This window comes from Gracilinanus agilis, chromosome 2 (assembly GCF_016433145.1).
Source record: "Gracilinanus agilis isolate LMUSP501 chromosome 2, AgileGrace, whole genome shotgun sequence".
Classification (NCBI taxonomy): domain Eukaryota; kingdom Metazoa; phylum Chordata; class Mammalia; order Didelphimorphia; family Didelphidae; genus Gracilinanus; species Gracilinanus agilis.
This window is the reverse complement of record NC_058131.1, coordinates 397,780,771-397,796,420: the sequence shown is the minus strand read 5'-3', so window position 1 is coordinate 397,796,420 and position 15,650 is coordinate 397,780,771. Positions and strand designations below refer to the sequence as shown.

At 34.9% G+C, this 15,650-nt stretch overlaps 1 protein-coding gene across 1 annotated transcript in view; it reads left to right on the top strand.

The window, feature by feature from the left end:
• KCTD16 (potassium channel tetramerization domain containing 16) overlaps positions 1-15,368 on the top strand; it is a 324,481-nt gene extending 309,113 nt beyond the window's left edge. The window contains exon 2 of the mRNA XM_044661814.1: positions 14,917-15,368. Coding sequence (XP_044517749.1) covers positions 14,917-15,368 — 452 coding nt within the window. The remainder of the gene's footprint in view (positions 1-14,916) is intronic.
• Positions 15,369-15,650: the final 282 nt, after the last annotated feature.

Here is a 15,650-nt window from a genome sequence, read left to right as displayed (position 1 = left end):
TTTATTGAAATATGGAATCCAAGGTTTTTCCTTCTTTTTTCCATGGCTTTAATGTAGTCCAGTGATTTTTAGATTCTTTTTTCCTCTTTTATCTTTTTTCAGAGACTTGTTTTTAATATGATACCTTATATTTCTCCTTTATTTTTAGTCTGTTAAAATTGTTTTTTAATATTTCTTGTCTCATAGATTAATCAACTTCCATTTGGTAATTCTAACTTTCAGGAAGAATGTTATTTGGCAAAGTTGTATACTTCTGGTACTATACTAAACTCTTAATTATCTATCCAAGTCTTTACTCTAGAGCTTCCATGGATAATATTCTTAAACACTTATTTCCTTTTCACACAAATAAAGTCAGATCTGAACAACCAGAAAAATAACAATTGCTTACGTGTAGGCTAAACCTATAGGATAAAAATGACACTTTTACCTAAATTAATATATTTATTCTGTTCCATACCAATAAAAATGCCCCCCAAAATTATTTTATAGAGATGAAAAAATAACAACAAAATTAATCTGGAAAGACAAAATATCAAGGATATCAAGGGAAACAGTAATCATCAAAACAATCTGGCAGTGGCTAAGAAATGGAGTGGTGGATCAGTGGAATAGATCAAGTACTCAGTATCTAGGAATAAACTCTTGTCACATTTATTCCAGGAATTCTAGTTGACCTTGTGCTTTAAACTTCTAAACTAAATTAAACTGCTACCTTTCACCTCCTTTAAAATCCAGTAGACACTGCCTCTCAGCTAGAAGGTTCTAGGTTCAAAGTACTGTCCTAGGAAGATAGTCCTTGTTCAGTAAAGAACTGTTTGCTTAAAGGAATTCTGGGGAGAGAGAGAAACCCAGCAGTAAGTTTACCTCTATACTTGTCCTTTCTTCAAAAGATAGATACAGGTCCCACTCAAATCTCAGTGATAGAAATCTGTGCCCATTTTGGATACATCTCCACTCCAGTACCTGCAAACTTCTGGCCTTTCCTCTGTGTTAACCTAAAAGAAAAACAATACCCATTTTGGTTTTTCCATGAATTTCCCAATTTTCACTTGATTTAGTGTTCTTTCTAAATATATGTTGAAGTAGTTGCATGACAGCCCTTGACTATGACACTTACTCATCTTGCTCTGACATCATTGCTAATATCAAAAATAGACTTTCCTGCCTTGAGGTCTATGTCCCTATCTACTGTGTTTCTTACACACCATCTCCTTCAGTCTTGGCATTGAATATGCTAACCTTCTTGTCATTTTAATGGATACTTCCAAATCCTTTTGATATTTATAACAGTTGAAAATTGTGAGCTTTTATGAAAGTGTCTGGTATAATATTGGTCTGAAGACAGAAGATTCTCCGAATTGAAATCCTGTAAAAGATAGTCAATTTGTTGAATTAATTAGTTGTAGAGAAATATAGATGCACCTATAGATAATATGACCTACTCCTTTCAACTTTTCAGATATGAAGATAGCATGGTGAAAATGAGCAGATTTTTCTATTTCATCAAATGGAAAAGAGCCATTAATCTTCCTCTGTTTCTTTCTGTGGGCTTAGCTTGGCTTTAGCATCCCCAGTAGAATGGTTGGGCCAGTGCCATATGCTATGTTCACGATGTTGACCTCTGCTTACATAGTTCTAAATTTCACATTAGCTTTATTTTTTCAGCTTTCTTTTTTATTGATTAATTAAGAAAACTTTTCTATGGTTACATGATTCATGTTCTTTCCCCACCCTTCTTCCATCCCCCTCCCAAAGCCAATGAACAATTCCACTGTGTTTTATATGTGTCATTGATCAAGACTTATTTCCATATTATTGATATTTGCATTAGGGTGATTGTTTAAAAGTCTACATCCCCAATCGTATCCCCATCGACCTATCACATAGCTTTAACTTGAGACTGAATCAAGTACATTGAGAGGACCAATTTTAATAATGGTGTAAAGAATTATTAGTAGAGATCAAACTCATTGCCCATCATATTTTCTTTCTTTATTCTTTCTATATACTTCTCTTTTTCTCCTTTCAGTGCTTTTATGCTGCCTGGTATCTACTTTTTAGAAAATAAATCAAACCTAATAAATTAAAAATTACAAAATTTCAAAAATTAAATAACAATAACCCACTCATCCTCTGGTATATTCTCATGGCATGAACTTAGTTCTCAAAGGATATGCCAATGAAGCATAAACCCTGACACTTCCTATAAATTTTGAAAGTAAGTCATTGAGCTGTAGGGATGAAGACAGATCTTGGATTAACTAAATGTGGATAGACATCACTAGAAAGTAGATCACCAGATGATTTATATCCTAATTTCAAAATGAATATATGACTTTAATATTAAAATATTACTATAAAGTTTAGAAGAAAAGTAGATCACATACTTTTTTTACATCTATGAAATGGTTTTCTTAGCCAAACAAGGGAAAGAGGCAATTATAAAAAGATAAAATAGATCATTTTAATAAGGTGAAATTAAAAGCTTTGATATACACATGATTAATTAATCTAGGATAAGAAGTAGAGTGGTTGAATGGAAGAAATTATTTGTGTTAAATATCTCTGATAAGAGTTTTGTATTCAAGATAGACAACTAATATAAATTCTTACATATCAATAGATATAGATATTTGCGTATTCATATATGTATATATCCACATGTAGGTACATATAATAACATTATATGTGTGTTTATCTCATGATATGATTTTGTTTTGTTTAGGTAGTTTCTGAAATATTAATTTAAATTTTTCAAATCTTTGAAAACATAATTTATGCACTATTAAATCAATACAGACTTATGAAAAGTTTACTAAACTCCTCATCCATTTTCTCCTTCTGTTAAGGTGGTCTATTGTAAACTCCAACAATAATATTTCTGTTTTTTCTCAGTTGATTACCCAAAGGCTTTACACTATGCATCCACAAACTAGTTCCTATAACTAATATTATATCTTAATATTCAGTGCTATTTCTCTTCATCTTTTATTTATTCTGTATCTTTTAAATAAGAATATGTATATCCTTCAAGAGCCAGAGTACAGCTACAAATCCCATCCCAGCTGACTTTCAATGATATTTATGAAGTCAATTTTTCTTCCTTGCTTTAAGATATCAGGTTTATCCCCTGTCACCCATGGTTAGTGTATTTGTGTAGAGAAATATGAGATCATGGGTTTTATTACTGGCTGTTTTGTTTTTTTTTTTTGGATTTTGTCTCCTGTGAATTTCTGAGTGTCTAATGATATTCTTCTACATATAATATAGCTACTTTATGCTATCCAAATGAACAATTTGTTTCTCTATTTCTGGTTATTCTTCAGTTGGCATTAGCTACCTTTACTCTTTAATTTAAAAAATATTTTCCCATCCTACACTTTCCTCTAAGCCCCCAGGTCATTAATATCTGTAAATACTTTTTTTGTACTAGGGGAGCTTCCTTCTGGTGAATTCTTTCACGAAGAAAATCCTTTTAACAATGTGAATAACCACTCCCTAGTTTATTTACTAATGTTTTTGATCATCTCATAATGATTTTTCCAAAAGTTGGGATTTCTGTGATCTTCTCTTAGGAAAAAAAACAAAATAGGTAATGCAGCTTGAAAATAAATGTTAAGAATACAGTTTTAAGCAATATGTAATTCACATATGATGAAATCATAGGAGAATATTTAATCCTAGGTATGTGGGTTTTAAGATTTTTTCCAAGAGCAACTTTAAGAAAAATTTAGATCGGATTTTTTAATTGCCCAATTTTCTTTTCTTCTCATTTTTATTTATAGCTTTTTTATACCACTTTCAGTTCTGAATATATACTTCTCAGTTTTTCACCCATTGGAAAAAGAAATTAAGAAAGAAAGGGAAAAAAATTAAGCAAAACTGACTTTTATATTTACCATCTGATAGGATATGCAATATTCTATGTCCATAAAACCTCACTTCTACAAAGTATGGATTTTCACATTTCTTTAAGTTCACATTTATAATAAAAACACAAGCTATAATAGCTATCAGTTTCTGTCTCATACCATTGGTGAATGAATATTCATTAAGGGGTGCTGAGAAATGTTATATTTTTAATAAATGAAAAAGGGTGACCAATTCTGTATCGTCTACCTCATTTAATTAAATATGTGCTTCATATTCTGTTGATTTATTCTCAGGACTATTATGGTGGATCATCAGTGATGATAAAATATGAAATAAAAACAACAGAAAAACTTGAAATTTATTTCATCTATAATTTTATGACTCTCAACTGAAATCCCCTCTCATTTATACAATAAGAAAGGCAGGACAATCATATTAGGTTTCATTCTCTTGTTTTATTGATGCACTCTTCAAGAGTTAGTGTCTTTAACAAAAGCAGTCAGAAAGTATTTTGACGGCCATGCATGAAATGCATTTCTGTAATTTAAAAGTAGATATATGAATAATTATTGCTTGCATACCTACATAGTGTTTAATCATTATGAGTACTAGAGTCTGACCCAAGTACTTCTTTCTCTCTGGCTTAACGGGATATTTTTTGATGCTCAGAGCACACTAATCAGAGAGCGTTTTTAAGGCACCAACTAAATACTAGGCATCATGCTCAGCAATAGAGGAAAAATGAAAACAAATATGAAACAGTTACTGCCCTTCATTCTATTAGGGGGAAATAACATATAAGAAGCATATCAGTGCCCAAGTTATAAGATTTCAGTCACAGCTATTGTAAAATACATGATGGTGGTGGTGGTGGTGATGAATCTAACATTGCTGGTTCAGATGGAAAGAAAGATCCCTTATTGTTTAAAAGGAGAGTTTGATGTGGAGAAAGGAAGAAATTAGGCCTAATAAATATATAGATCAATCTGATGGAAAAGTCTAGGAGGAGAGGACCATCAAGAAATTCACCAGTCACAACATACTGACCTGTAATATCAAAAATTAAAATTTATTGGATAGATAAGATAGAAAGATAGATATTATGGTGGTAGCTAAGAAAGCTGGTATAACAATCATGGATAATTGATTTGGATCTGGAAGGTAATTTAGAGATTATTTAATTTAGTTGTATCATCGGTTAGATACAGAAACAATAGAAGAGAGTTTTAAGTAACTTTCTAAATGTCACTCAATAAAAAAAAGCAAAGGGCAATATTGGAGCCAGGGTCCTCTGATTCTATATCTATAAATATTTGTAGATATTTTCACTGCTTCATTCTGAGGAAGTCAGATGAAGGGGAGAGAGAGAAAAAGAAATAGATTAAATAAAGGAAAAATATATATGCCAATAAGACTCTTTTGGGGGGCCTTTAGGAAAGGTAGAAAGTCAAAATTCAAAATTCTACTGCCTTATAAAGGCCATATAAACAAATTATTAAAGGATAAAGTGTATTAGTTTTTAACTGTTTTTTTGAGGGTGCCTCCAAGCAATGAAATCCTTCTACTAAATTAGCAACATGTACATGGGAGCCCAAGAGTGAAAAGTAATAAAGGTTAATTTTATTTATGCTGGAAAATGCCTTCAGGGAATTCTTGGTATTAATGAATCATAGTGACTGAAAATAGGCCATGACTAATTTTGATGATTAAAATGATGATTCAATTTTTTTTAATAAATGAAAAAAATCTTATTTTTCCTCTTTTATATGGGTCACATCACTGTCGATGGATTTAGACATCATCTCTTTGTTTTTACTTTAGTTTCCACAGAAACACATTCATTCTGTCCTCTGGGACTTAACCAAAAGTATCTTCCCATTTTTTTAAGTGGGTTTACTTAAAGGCCTTTGGCAATTTCTTCCTTCCTTCATTCTTTCCTTCTTTCCTTCCTTCCTACTTTTTCTCTTTCTTTACTTTGATTTCTTATGTTTGATGTATTCTTTTTATAAGCTTGTCATTTTAAAAACCCCTCCCTCCCTATAAAACCCTCCATAGTAACAAAGAATTACAAATAAAGCAAAATAAACTAATTAATTATATGCCTCGTTTTATGCCCTTGTTCTATTCTTAATTTCCTACTTCAAGAGAGCAGTTTTCTTATTAGTCCTTATGAGTCAAGATTAGCTATTTCATTGATTTAAATTCTGTTGTCTTTTAGTGTTGTTTCATGTATACTAATGTCTTTATGTTGTTCTCTTGGTTCTGCTTGCTTCACTCTTTTTCAGATCAAATTAATCACCTCAAACTTAACTAAATTCTCCATATTTATAATTTCTTCTCTTATTTTGTTACTTAGGGGACCTTTCTGACATTGGACTTCTTGGGTCTATATGACCAATAAGTGGGATTGACAGGCTAAAAAACATAAAAAAATGTACTAACTTTTTCATATTGTTCAAAGTTGTTTAGCAGAATGGTTAGAACAATATTTAGCTCCACCTAGAGTATGCTGATATATACCTGCCTTCCCACACCTCCTCCATCCCAGACTATTTCTATGGTTTGTTTTTTATCATTTTAACTTTTTTTCCCGCATGAGATGATACCTCTGGCCTTTATTTTAATTTGCATACCTTTTATTATTAATGATTTCATAAGTGTCTTTTCATGCTTTCCCCATATTTCCCTCAAAGGTTTACCTACCAATCAATTGAACATTTGAAGTGAAAGCATGTATCATCTTTCTGCTTAATTCTTACTCTCCCTTTAAAAACCACGCAATGCCATGTTATCTTTCCCATGGGGCAGGCTACTCCAGTCATCTCTTTTTGTCCTATTTTTCATTTTTTCTTCCTTCATTTAGACATGTGTAAAATCCTCCTGCTGGTCCTTCAGAAAGTATCCTAAATGATTCTCTTCTCTTCTCCCCGTTGCCATGGATTCCTGCTGACCTATCTTCCACCTGTAGCAATGCAATCTTCAATCACTCCTAAAAAGACTCTGTAGGGGGGGTAGACATCATTGCTATTTTGGGTTTATCTCTTTCTTTTTTGACTCTTTCCCCATTTATTCCTCATTTTTATCTTTATATTAAGACTTTTCCTTAAAAAACTGTTATAACCCTCTTTTCCCAAATCTCTGTTCCCTTTTGTTGTCAGTTCTACATTTCTTACTAACTATATCCAGTCTTTATCCTGCTTTTGGTCCTTTGCTCTCTCTATCTGATATAACACTGTTGGATTCTTGCCCCTAGGGAATCTCATTTTCTTTAAAACATCACCTTTGCTGTCCATACTTTCCTTATTATTACTAACTTGCTATAATCATTTGAACTCCATACTGGAATATTTAATCCTTCCTCCAAAAATATATGTTTTATACTAGTTTTGTTTGGAAAACAACTAGATCTGGAGTTAGAGAGTACATGCTCTCATTTGAGCTTTATTATACCCTCTATGTATGACTTTAGGAAAGTTACCTGGGCCTCAGATTCTTGTTCAATGAGGGCATACAAATAACTCCTTTCCGAGTTTCCTTCTATCTTTAAGGAAATCCCATGACCTTCTTATGATTTTGTGATTCTCATGGATAGCTTCACCAACGCATCCTTTTTTCTTTTCTCTGAACTTTTCAGGTCCTAACTCCCCCATTGTATGTTATACTCCTCCAGGGCAGGGAGAGAGTCCGATTTTGGTTTCATAACCCCTACACAACTTTGTTCCATAATAGTACTCCTTAATAACCGTCTGCTGTTGTCCCACTTCTTTCTGGAAAACAGCAAGTGGCATCATCACAGGCCAAATGCAGCTGAGTTGAAAAGGTCAACCCCAAGCAAGCCACAGTGAGTGTCAAGGTGGAATACACATTTCTCGGAAGCTTACACAGTGCATGCATTACTGGTCTTCACTGTGCAATGTCTTTCCCAAGGCTAGCAGAATTATGAAAACATCAATTTAGCCATTATTGACTTTTCGGCCAGGATACCAAGAAAGTCTAACAGCAGCTTCCATAAATTAAATTTGGCCACCTAGCTCCCAGACTGACAGGCTCCTACATCATTGACAGAGAAGACAGGGGAAAGCAGTTTTCCCAGCTGTTTCTGTAAATGATGTGCACTGTGTTCACAACCATTAGCAGGTGGAGAATTTGAAGTGTGGGTAGATTGCAGAGCTGCCTATTTTAAAAATGCATAAGCACTTTGTGAGTTTGCAAAGTCATGTTTCACTAGGCTCAGTTTGAATTTTTCATGGGGGAAGAGATAGTCTTTAGCTTTTCCAGTTTTAGCCCTTATCTACCATAAGGAATTTCAGAATGAAGATTGCGGTAGGGGAAACCAAGATTAATCACATATGCCCCTCACTAGTCCTCTCATTTTTCTAATATCTCCTAATATCTCCAAAGGTTATATGCAACTACAACATTTGTAGCACATATCTCATTGATTTCCCTTATCTTACATTTTATAAAGTAGAATAAAACTCCTCCATCTAATGCAAAAAAAAAAAAGATTTTCCCAATCTCCCTTAAAACTATGCTCAATCTGAGATTATTTCTAATTTATCCTTTTAAATATCTTTTTTTTACCCTTGCCTTCTGTTTTAGAATCAATCTTGTGTATTGGTTCCAAGGTAGAAAAGAGATAAGGACTGGGCAATGGAGATTAATTGATTTACACAGGGTCATCCAATTGTCTGAGATTAGATTTGAACCCAGGACCACCCATCTGTAGGTCTGGATTTCAATCCACTGAGCCACTTGGCAGCACCCAACTACCTTCTTTATACATGTTGTTGGTGAGTTATCTCCCCCAATAGAATGTGAGCTCCTTGAAAGTAGACACTGTTTTTGTTGTTGGTTTAGTCACTTTTGTTCACATTTCGAAAGCTTAGCAAGGTGTCTGCACATTAGTGAGTACTTAATAGATACTTATTTAACTCGATTCCATGTATAAGACTTAGATTCCAAGAACCAGTTTTCAACTAAAACTTTGCTCTGAGGAATTTTCTCCTATGGTTCCATCAAGCATTTTAGGAGCTGCTGAACGGGGGCTTTATTATTGACTCTAAAAAGTCAGCAAGAGAGGAGCCTGGCTCAATGGAAAGAGCATTAGTTCTGGAGTCAGAGGACCTCAGTTCCAAGGTTACCTCTGACAGTGCCTCTGTGTCCTTGGTCAAGTCACTTAACATCCTTTCAGAATAGTTTCAGGTTCCTTAGTTGTAAAGGAAAGGAGGTTCTATATCTTGGTCTCTGAGGTCCTTTCCAGCTCAAAAGTCATCAATGATCCTACAAGAGTCTGCCCTGCACACATACACAGTCGGGAACCAGGAGGACCCTCATGCCTTTTCTGCAAAGTCATAAATGTATGTAGACTCTGTTCCAGGACATCAGTGCTACTCATGCCCAGCAGTGACTGATGAGAAGCTCCATAAAGACAGCCCAGTCACTATACCTACAAGGTGGCAAAGTAGATGCTAACAGGGAGCTTAATACTCTAGGATCTGGGACTAAGCATTATACTAGCTCTCTGTTTGCTCATCTATAAAATGGCATTTATCTCTCATGGTTGTTATGAGGATGAAATGAAATTATAATTGTAAAATACTTAGCAATGGCACTATATAGCATTTTATTATTATTTCAAAAATAGTGTTTCTTCTTGCAAAGTTTTACCCAATTCTTGAAAAGTTTTATGGAAGAGAAAATCCTGAAAAGGACCCCTATAGCAACTTTATTCTGTATAATAGGGAGGGGAGAATGCATGAAAGGCAGGGGGAATCCCCTGTAGGTTGACAAGGACTAATTCATATTCAGCTTGGGACTTGAATTTCTTTTGGCCTGGCCTACCTGTAAGGTTGGTGCTCTTCTCCTAGTCAACTGGAGGCATCTTAATATCATAAAAATGATAATGATGCTGAGGACCACCAGTTACTTTTCTCCAGTAGAATTTAAACTCATTGAGGACAGAGAATGTTTCATTTTTTTTGTATCCTTAGGACTGAGAACTATGCTTGGTATATAGTAAGGCACTTAAAGAATACTCTTTGACTCATTTGATTATTAATTGCTTCATTGAAAATATGCAAGAAAGAAACAAATGAAACTGTGGCAAAAGACCAAAGAGGAAGGTCATAATTTGGTGGATAGAATATAAATTAAATAACATCTCTTCTAAGGCTCCCATTTTACAGATGAGGAAACTGTGTCCCATAGAAATTAAATGATTTACCCAAGAACACAGTGATAGTAGTTATGAGATCCTGGATTTAAGCCCAGTATTTTAGACTCACAGTGAAGTTTTCTTTTCACTGTATTAAAGTCTTTTCAAGGGCAATTGGAGAGGCTAGATATATATACTCCATATTCCTTGTCTTGAATAATTTCTGTCCCCATACAGAGCAGAAAGTTTTAACCTCATTCTGAGTTCTAATTCTGAATTGTGAAAATCATATATCTCAAAGCTAGTAAATATATGTGTTCTAAAGTAGTACTCTGCTCTTCGGGTCTTCTCTAAGTGAACCATCCCTTGATCCAGTGTAGTTAGGAAATGTGTGTTAGATCTTATGAAATAAAAGACTAAGAGAAATGTAAAATGAAAACACTAAGTTGGATCTTTAAATTCTAGAAGTTAAAAGTTTGTTTAAGGTAGGAGAAATGCTTTATTTTGCAAAGGAAGCTGAAATAGAGAATGATGTTTATTTTCAGATACTGCCCTCCCAAACCCTTTTTTAGTATAAGTAAGCAATCTTCTTATATTTAACACAAGTAGGCAAACTACCGAATGGTCTTTATTTCACAGAATGTGTTTAATTCTGTTCTTAGAGAATTTTTTAAAATCTGATAAGCAGATGGGGTTTCCAATTCAATTGGATCCTGATACCAAAGAAATTCCAAACAGTTGATTCCTTTTATTTAGAGCAGGGATCTTCACACTTTTTAATATTGTAGTAATTTTATCAATCTGGTAAAGTCTATAGACCCCCTTCCCAGAAAAAATTTTCTTAAATAATTGAAAGAAATAAAAATTACATTGAGAGGTTAGTGAAAAATCACAATGTATTTTTTCCTCATCCAAGTCAGTAGAAATCCTGAATTCTATAGAAAGCATTCCAAGTTTAGAACTCCATAGTAGAGGAATGGAGAGATTAATTTAAATAAAAATCAATTTATTCCAAAGAGTTAGTCAAAAACACTCAATTGCAGATGAGATGATGAAAATAATCCCTAGAGAGGTTAAAGAACTTGAATAAGATCATATTACTAGGAAGTGGCAGAGCCAGGACTGACGCCAGGTCTTCTGCTTCCAAAGTCAAAACATTATTCATTGTATTATTTGGGCCCATTCCAGTTTATCAAAATCCTTCCCAAAATGTGAGGCCTAGAAGTTAATGTGGTATTTCAGATGTGACTCAACCAAGGCAAATTATAGTAGGGAGAGAAGAAAGTTGGTATTTGTGATTGACATTAAAGGAAGTTAGAGTAGGTATCAATCATGGCATGTGCATTGCATAGAAGCAGGGTTGGGCAGGGAGTAGGAGGAGGTCATAGGAGCATAGATTTAGAGTTGTAAGGAAACTTGGAGGTTTTCAGATCCAACCTCTTGATTTCAGAGATGAAGGAACTGTCCAGTATAGTTATGCAACTAGCCCAAAGTCATACAGTAAGTTCCTGATGTAAGATTTAGACTTAGGTCTTCCTGATTGCAAGTCCAGTGCACTATCCACAAAACTATAACAGGCTGCACCTCATAGATTTGCTAAAGAAGTTACTAATCATATACACGTAATGAATACTGATTATATAGATAAAATAATACCAATAATTATAGTGTTTTTCACAATAAGTACAAGTGATGGATAATACAGAGAGTAGAGATTTTAGTCAGAAAAAGACAACAGAAAAAAAATCAGTGATGCAGGTTTGTTCCTTGGAATAAAGTGCTTTTCTTCACAGTAAATTAGGGCTCATCAATTATTAATCTATAGAGGGAATTATTTACCCCATCAATGAAACCTCAGCAAAAGCCAATCCAAAGTTTGCTGCTGCAACCAGAAGCAGCAAGGTATTTAAAGGAATTATGTAACACCTTTAGGTGTTGGAATTTGGTAATTCTGGAACAGTTAAAAACTCTGGATGCTTAGAAGTGCCCTTGGAAGAGCTTTCCATTGTTCAAAGTATACAAGTGTAGGTCTGTATGACTGCACAGATCATATGAATTAAATCAGACATACACCACCTCAACTTTCATATTTATAGTCTCTTGTTCCAAGTTCTTAAACTCTCTTCAGATGATAAGCTCTTGGGGAGTGGGGGAGATCCAGCTTATAATTCTTCTACACAGGATGAGCATTTCCTATCATTCTTGTGATCATTTTTCAGATTTATATTCGTAGCTTTCTATCAGACCTCACCTCCAACCAAAATAGACTCATTCTTTTCTGTTTTTTGTTTGTTTTTACATTTAAGTCAACCTTGGAATTACCAATACTTTCATTTAAGTCTTGCCACCTCTGACACAAACTAGCTGGGCAACAATGGACAAGCCACTTAATTTCTTAGTAACATAGACAACTCTCTAAGGCTGTAGTTAAGGTAGCAGAGAGTGTCTCACCTGTAATTCCCTAATTCATTAAAATAATGGCTCCAGTTTTTCCATTCATCCTATTCTTCTCCACCCCTAACATAAAAAAAACAGAATAGTAGTATTATCTCCTGAAATAAATTGAAAGTAATTTTTTGAGTTGACTGGAAGCTCAGGTGACATTTCAATCCATGACTCTCTTAGCATTCTATTAGGAACTGGTCTGTTCCTGTTCCAGTTTCCTAGCTTGTGCAAATTTTTTACCCTACTCAGATCATATCATAGTACTGTATTCTAACATGGATCATTATTGCAGAGAATCAATCTGAATACAAATGAAATACACACACACACTACAGATAAATAAATGGATAGATAGATGATAGATAGATAGATAGATAGATATTTAGGGTAAATTTATGAAATAATATAATTTCCATGTCTCTCTCCTACCCTCCATCCCATAAACAAGATTGTGGCAGGATTTCGCTTTATTGATAATGTGGATTCCCTCCCTGTAGGGCTAGGGATGTTTGGCTAGAGAATGGGAGGAAGAGGGTGCAATCTACTTGTTTACTCGATGACATGAATAGAGATATTCCATTTAAAGAGCTTCCCACTAATGCAGCTGCAAGAAGGCACTACTACATCTCTTTCTAAGCAAAATTAAGGCCCCAGTTAATCTCTGAGCTACAGAGTGCTAAGGACGCATGGAATACTCAGAGCTATCTTACTGTTCTGCTACATCCAAAGGAAAAGTTCCTGGCAATTGAGTCATCTTCTTACCTCATAACAAGTACATATGTAAATTACAAAAGTACCTCAAAAACAGAACTCTCTTCTCAAAGTCAATAGTCAATAGGGCTAAACAGAGAACTTATACAAAGTTTCTTCCAGTGATTCAAATTTGATAATTGATTTTTATTTTAAAAACTAAGAAAGCTAACATTTTTTGTGAGTTCTATCCTTCATTCAGTGGGACAAAAAATGGAAACCTTCAACATACCTGCCTTTTTTCAATCCTTCCTTCCTCTTCTCCTTTTCCAAAGGGGAAGAAGGGTCAAGTAAAGAATGACCCTTGTGATGGACTTATATGCTCTTTAGGGAAGAGAGGAACCAAGGATATGGGAACAGAAAATTGCCTCTAGACCAGCAACCCCTCTACCTTTTGTGATGTGTATGCCAGAGTGCATCATGCAACATATAGAATAAGGTAATGGTGTCATAGGAAACTACAAGGGACATTAGAGAGCCTCTATTCCTATTCCTTCATTTTACATTAGAGGAAAGTAAAATCCAGATAATAAGTGGCAGTTTGGTGCTGGAGAATGACATTGAAAATATGGAGGGTTCTCTAAATGTACGATTTAATGATGATAATGATGATGTGTGTCTGTTTTTATATGTGAGTTTGATGGAGAAGCTGAGTCCACCATACACATGCCATAGACAAGTTTCCACCCAAACTTTTGTTTAATAGAATAAAAAGGATATGAGATGGTTTAGAGTTGGGTTCCTTATTAATTGAGTGGACATTTTTTCTCTCAGAGGTAGAGGAAAGGGAGGGAGGGACCAAGCATAAATAAGTGCCTACTATGTGTGAGATACTTTGAAATTATAATCTCATTTGGTCCTCATAGCAACCTTGAAAGGAAAGTTGTATTATTATTCTTATTTTGTAAGATTAAATTACTTTCCCAGGGTGAGACAGTTAGGGACTATGTGAGACCAGATTTAACTTGGCATTTTTTTACTCCAGGCCTAATGCTCTCTATCCCCTATACCTCCTATTTTGCTTTTGCTATTTAGAGGATGAACCTATTCTAGCACAAGGATAACTCAACATATGACTACATAAATCAAATCATCAGATACTTTATTAGAGAGATTTAATGTTTGTTTCCTCCTCACACTGAAGTTGGGAAAACAAGGCTCAATGGATGTCTATTTAAGAACAAGTGACTATTTTCCTACAGGTTTTCTTTCTGGTTTAAAACAGGATCTTTTAAGGAAGGGGCTCTGTTTCCTTCTCCGTCAGCACTCAGGATCAGTACACTGTTAATATTGGAAAAATATTTGTTGCTTGAGGAAAAGTTTGACTCCTCTTTATTAGGCTTAGCATGTAATATTATATTTTTACTACTTAGAGGAACATGATTTAAACTGGTTTATGATAATGTAATGAAGAGAACATGGAAAAGATGTAATAACTCTGGCTCTCAACTCCAAGTCAGGCACACCTCATTTTCTAGGTAGTAGTAAAGAGAATTGTATTTCAATTAAATATAATCCAACAATTATTTATTAGATGCTTTTTGAGTGTAAGCCATTGTAAACAATTACTGTGCAAAGATGTCACTTCCTTTACTTCCCCTTTCCCAAATGTTTGTATGTGAACATGACTGAACTTTAATTCATCTGAGCTGCCATTAATCCACTGGGTCCTGTGTGCTCTCTTGCAGGTGAGCCTTCCAGGTGGTCTTCCTCCCACTGTGACTGCTGTTGCAAAAATGGCAAAGGTGACAAGGAAGGGGAGAGTGGCACCTCATGCAATGAGCTCTCCACCTCTAGCTGTGACAGCCAGTCAGAAGCCAGCTCCCCGCAGGAGACTGTCATCTGTGGGCCAGTGACTCGCCAACCCAACATCCAAACTCTGGACAGGCCCATCAAGAAGGGCCCTGTGCAGCTGATCCAGCAGTCGGAGATGCGTCGGAAAAGCGACTTGCTTCGGACTCTGACCACTGGCTCCAGGGAGTCTAACTCGGGCAAAAAAAAAGCCGTGAAGGAAAAGCTCTCCATTGAAGAAGAGCTAGAAAAATGCATCCAGGATTTTCTGAAGATCAAAATTCCAGACAGGTTCCCAGAAAGGAAACATCCTTGGCAATCTGAACTATTAAGAAAGTACCATCTATAGGAGAAGGCTGGGGGGTGGGGTGGGGGAATAACACACCTTATCATTTCCAAATAAACATCATACACAAGAATATTCATATTTTAAAAGGAAAAAAATAAGAATGTTTTAGGCCACAACAGTTCATTGATCTTGTACTGCCTAATTTGCCTAGTTCACCTTCTCATGTAAAATCACAGGGTAATTAAGTTTTTTCCAGATGTGGAAGCACAACAAAAATGCTATTTGTATGTGAGCTCTCGCACACATACTGAAAATGTTACATAGGAGACATGGTTACAGCAG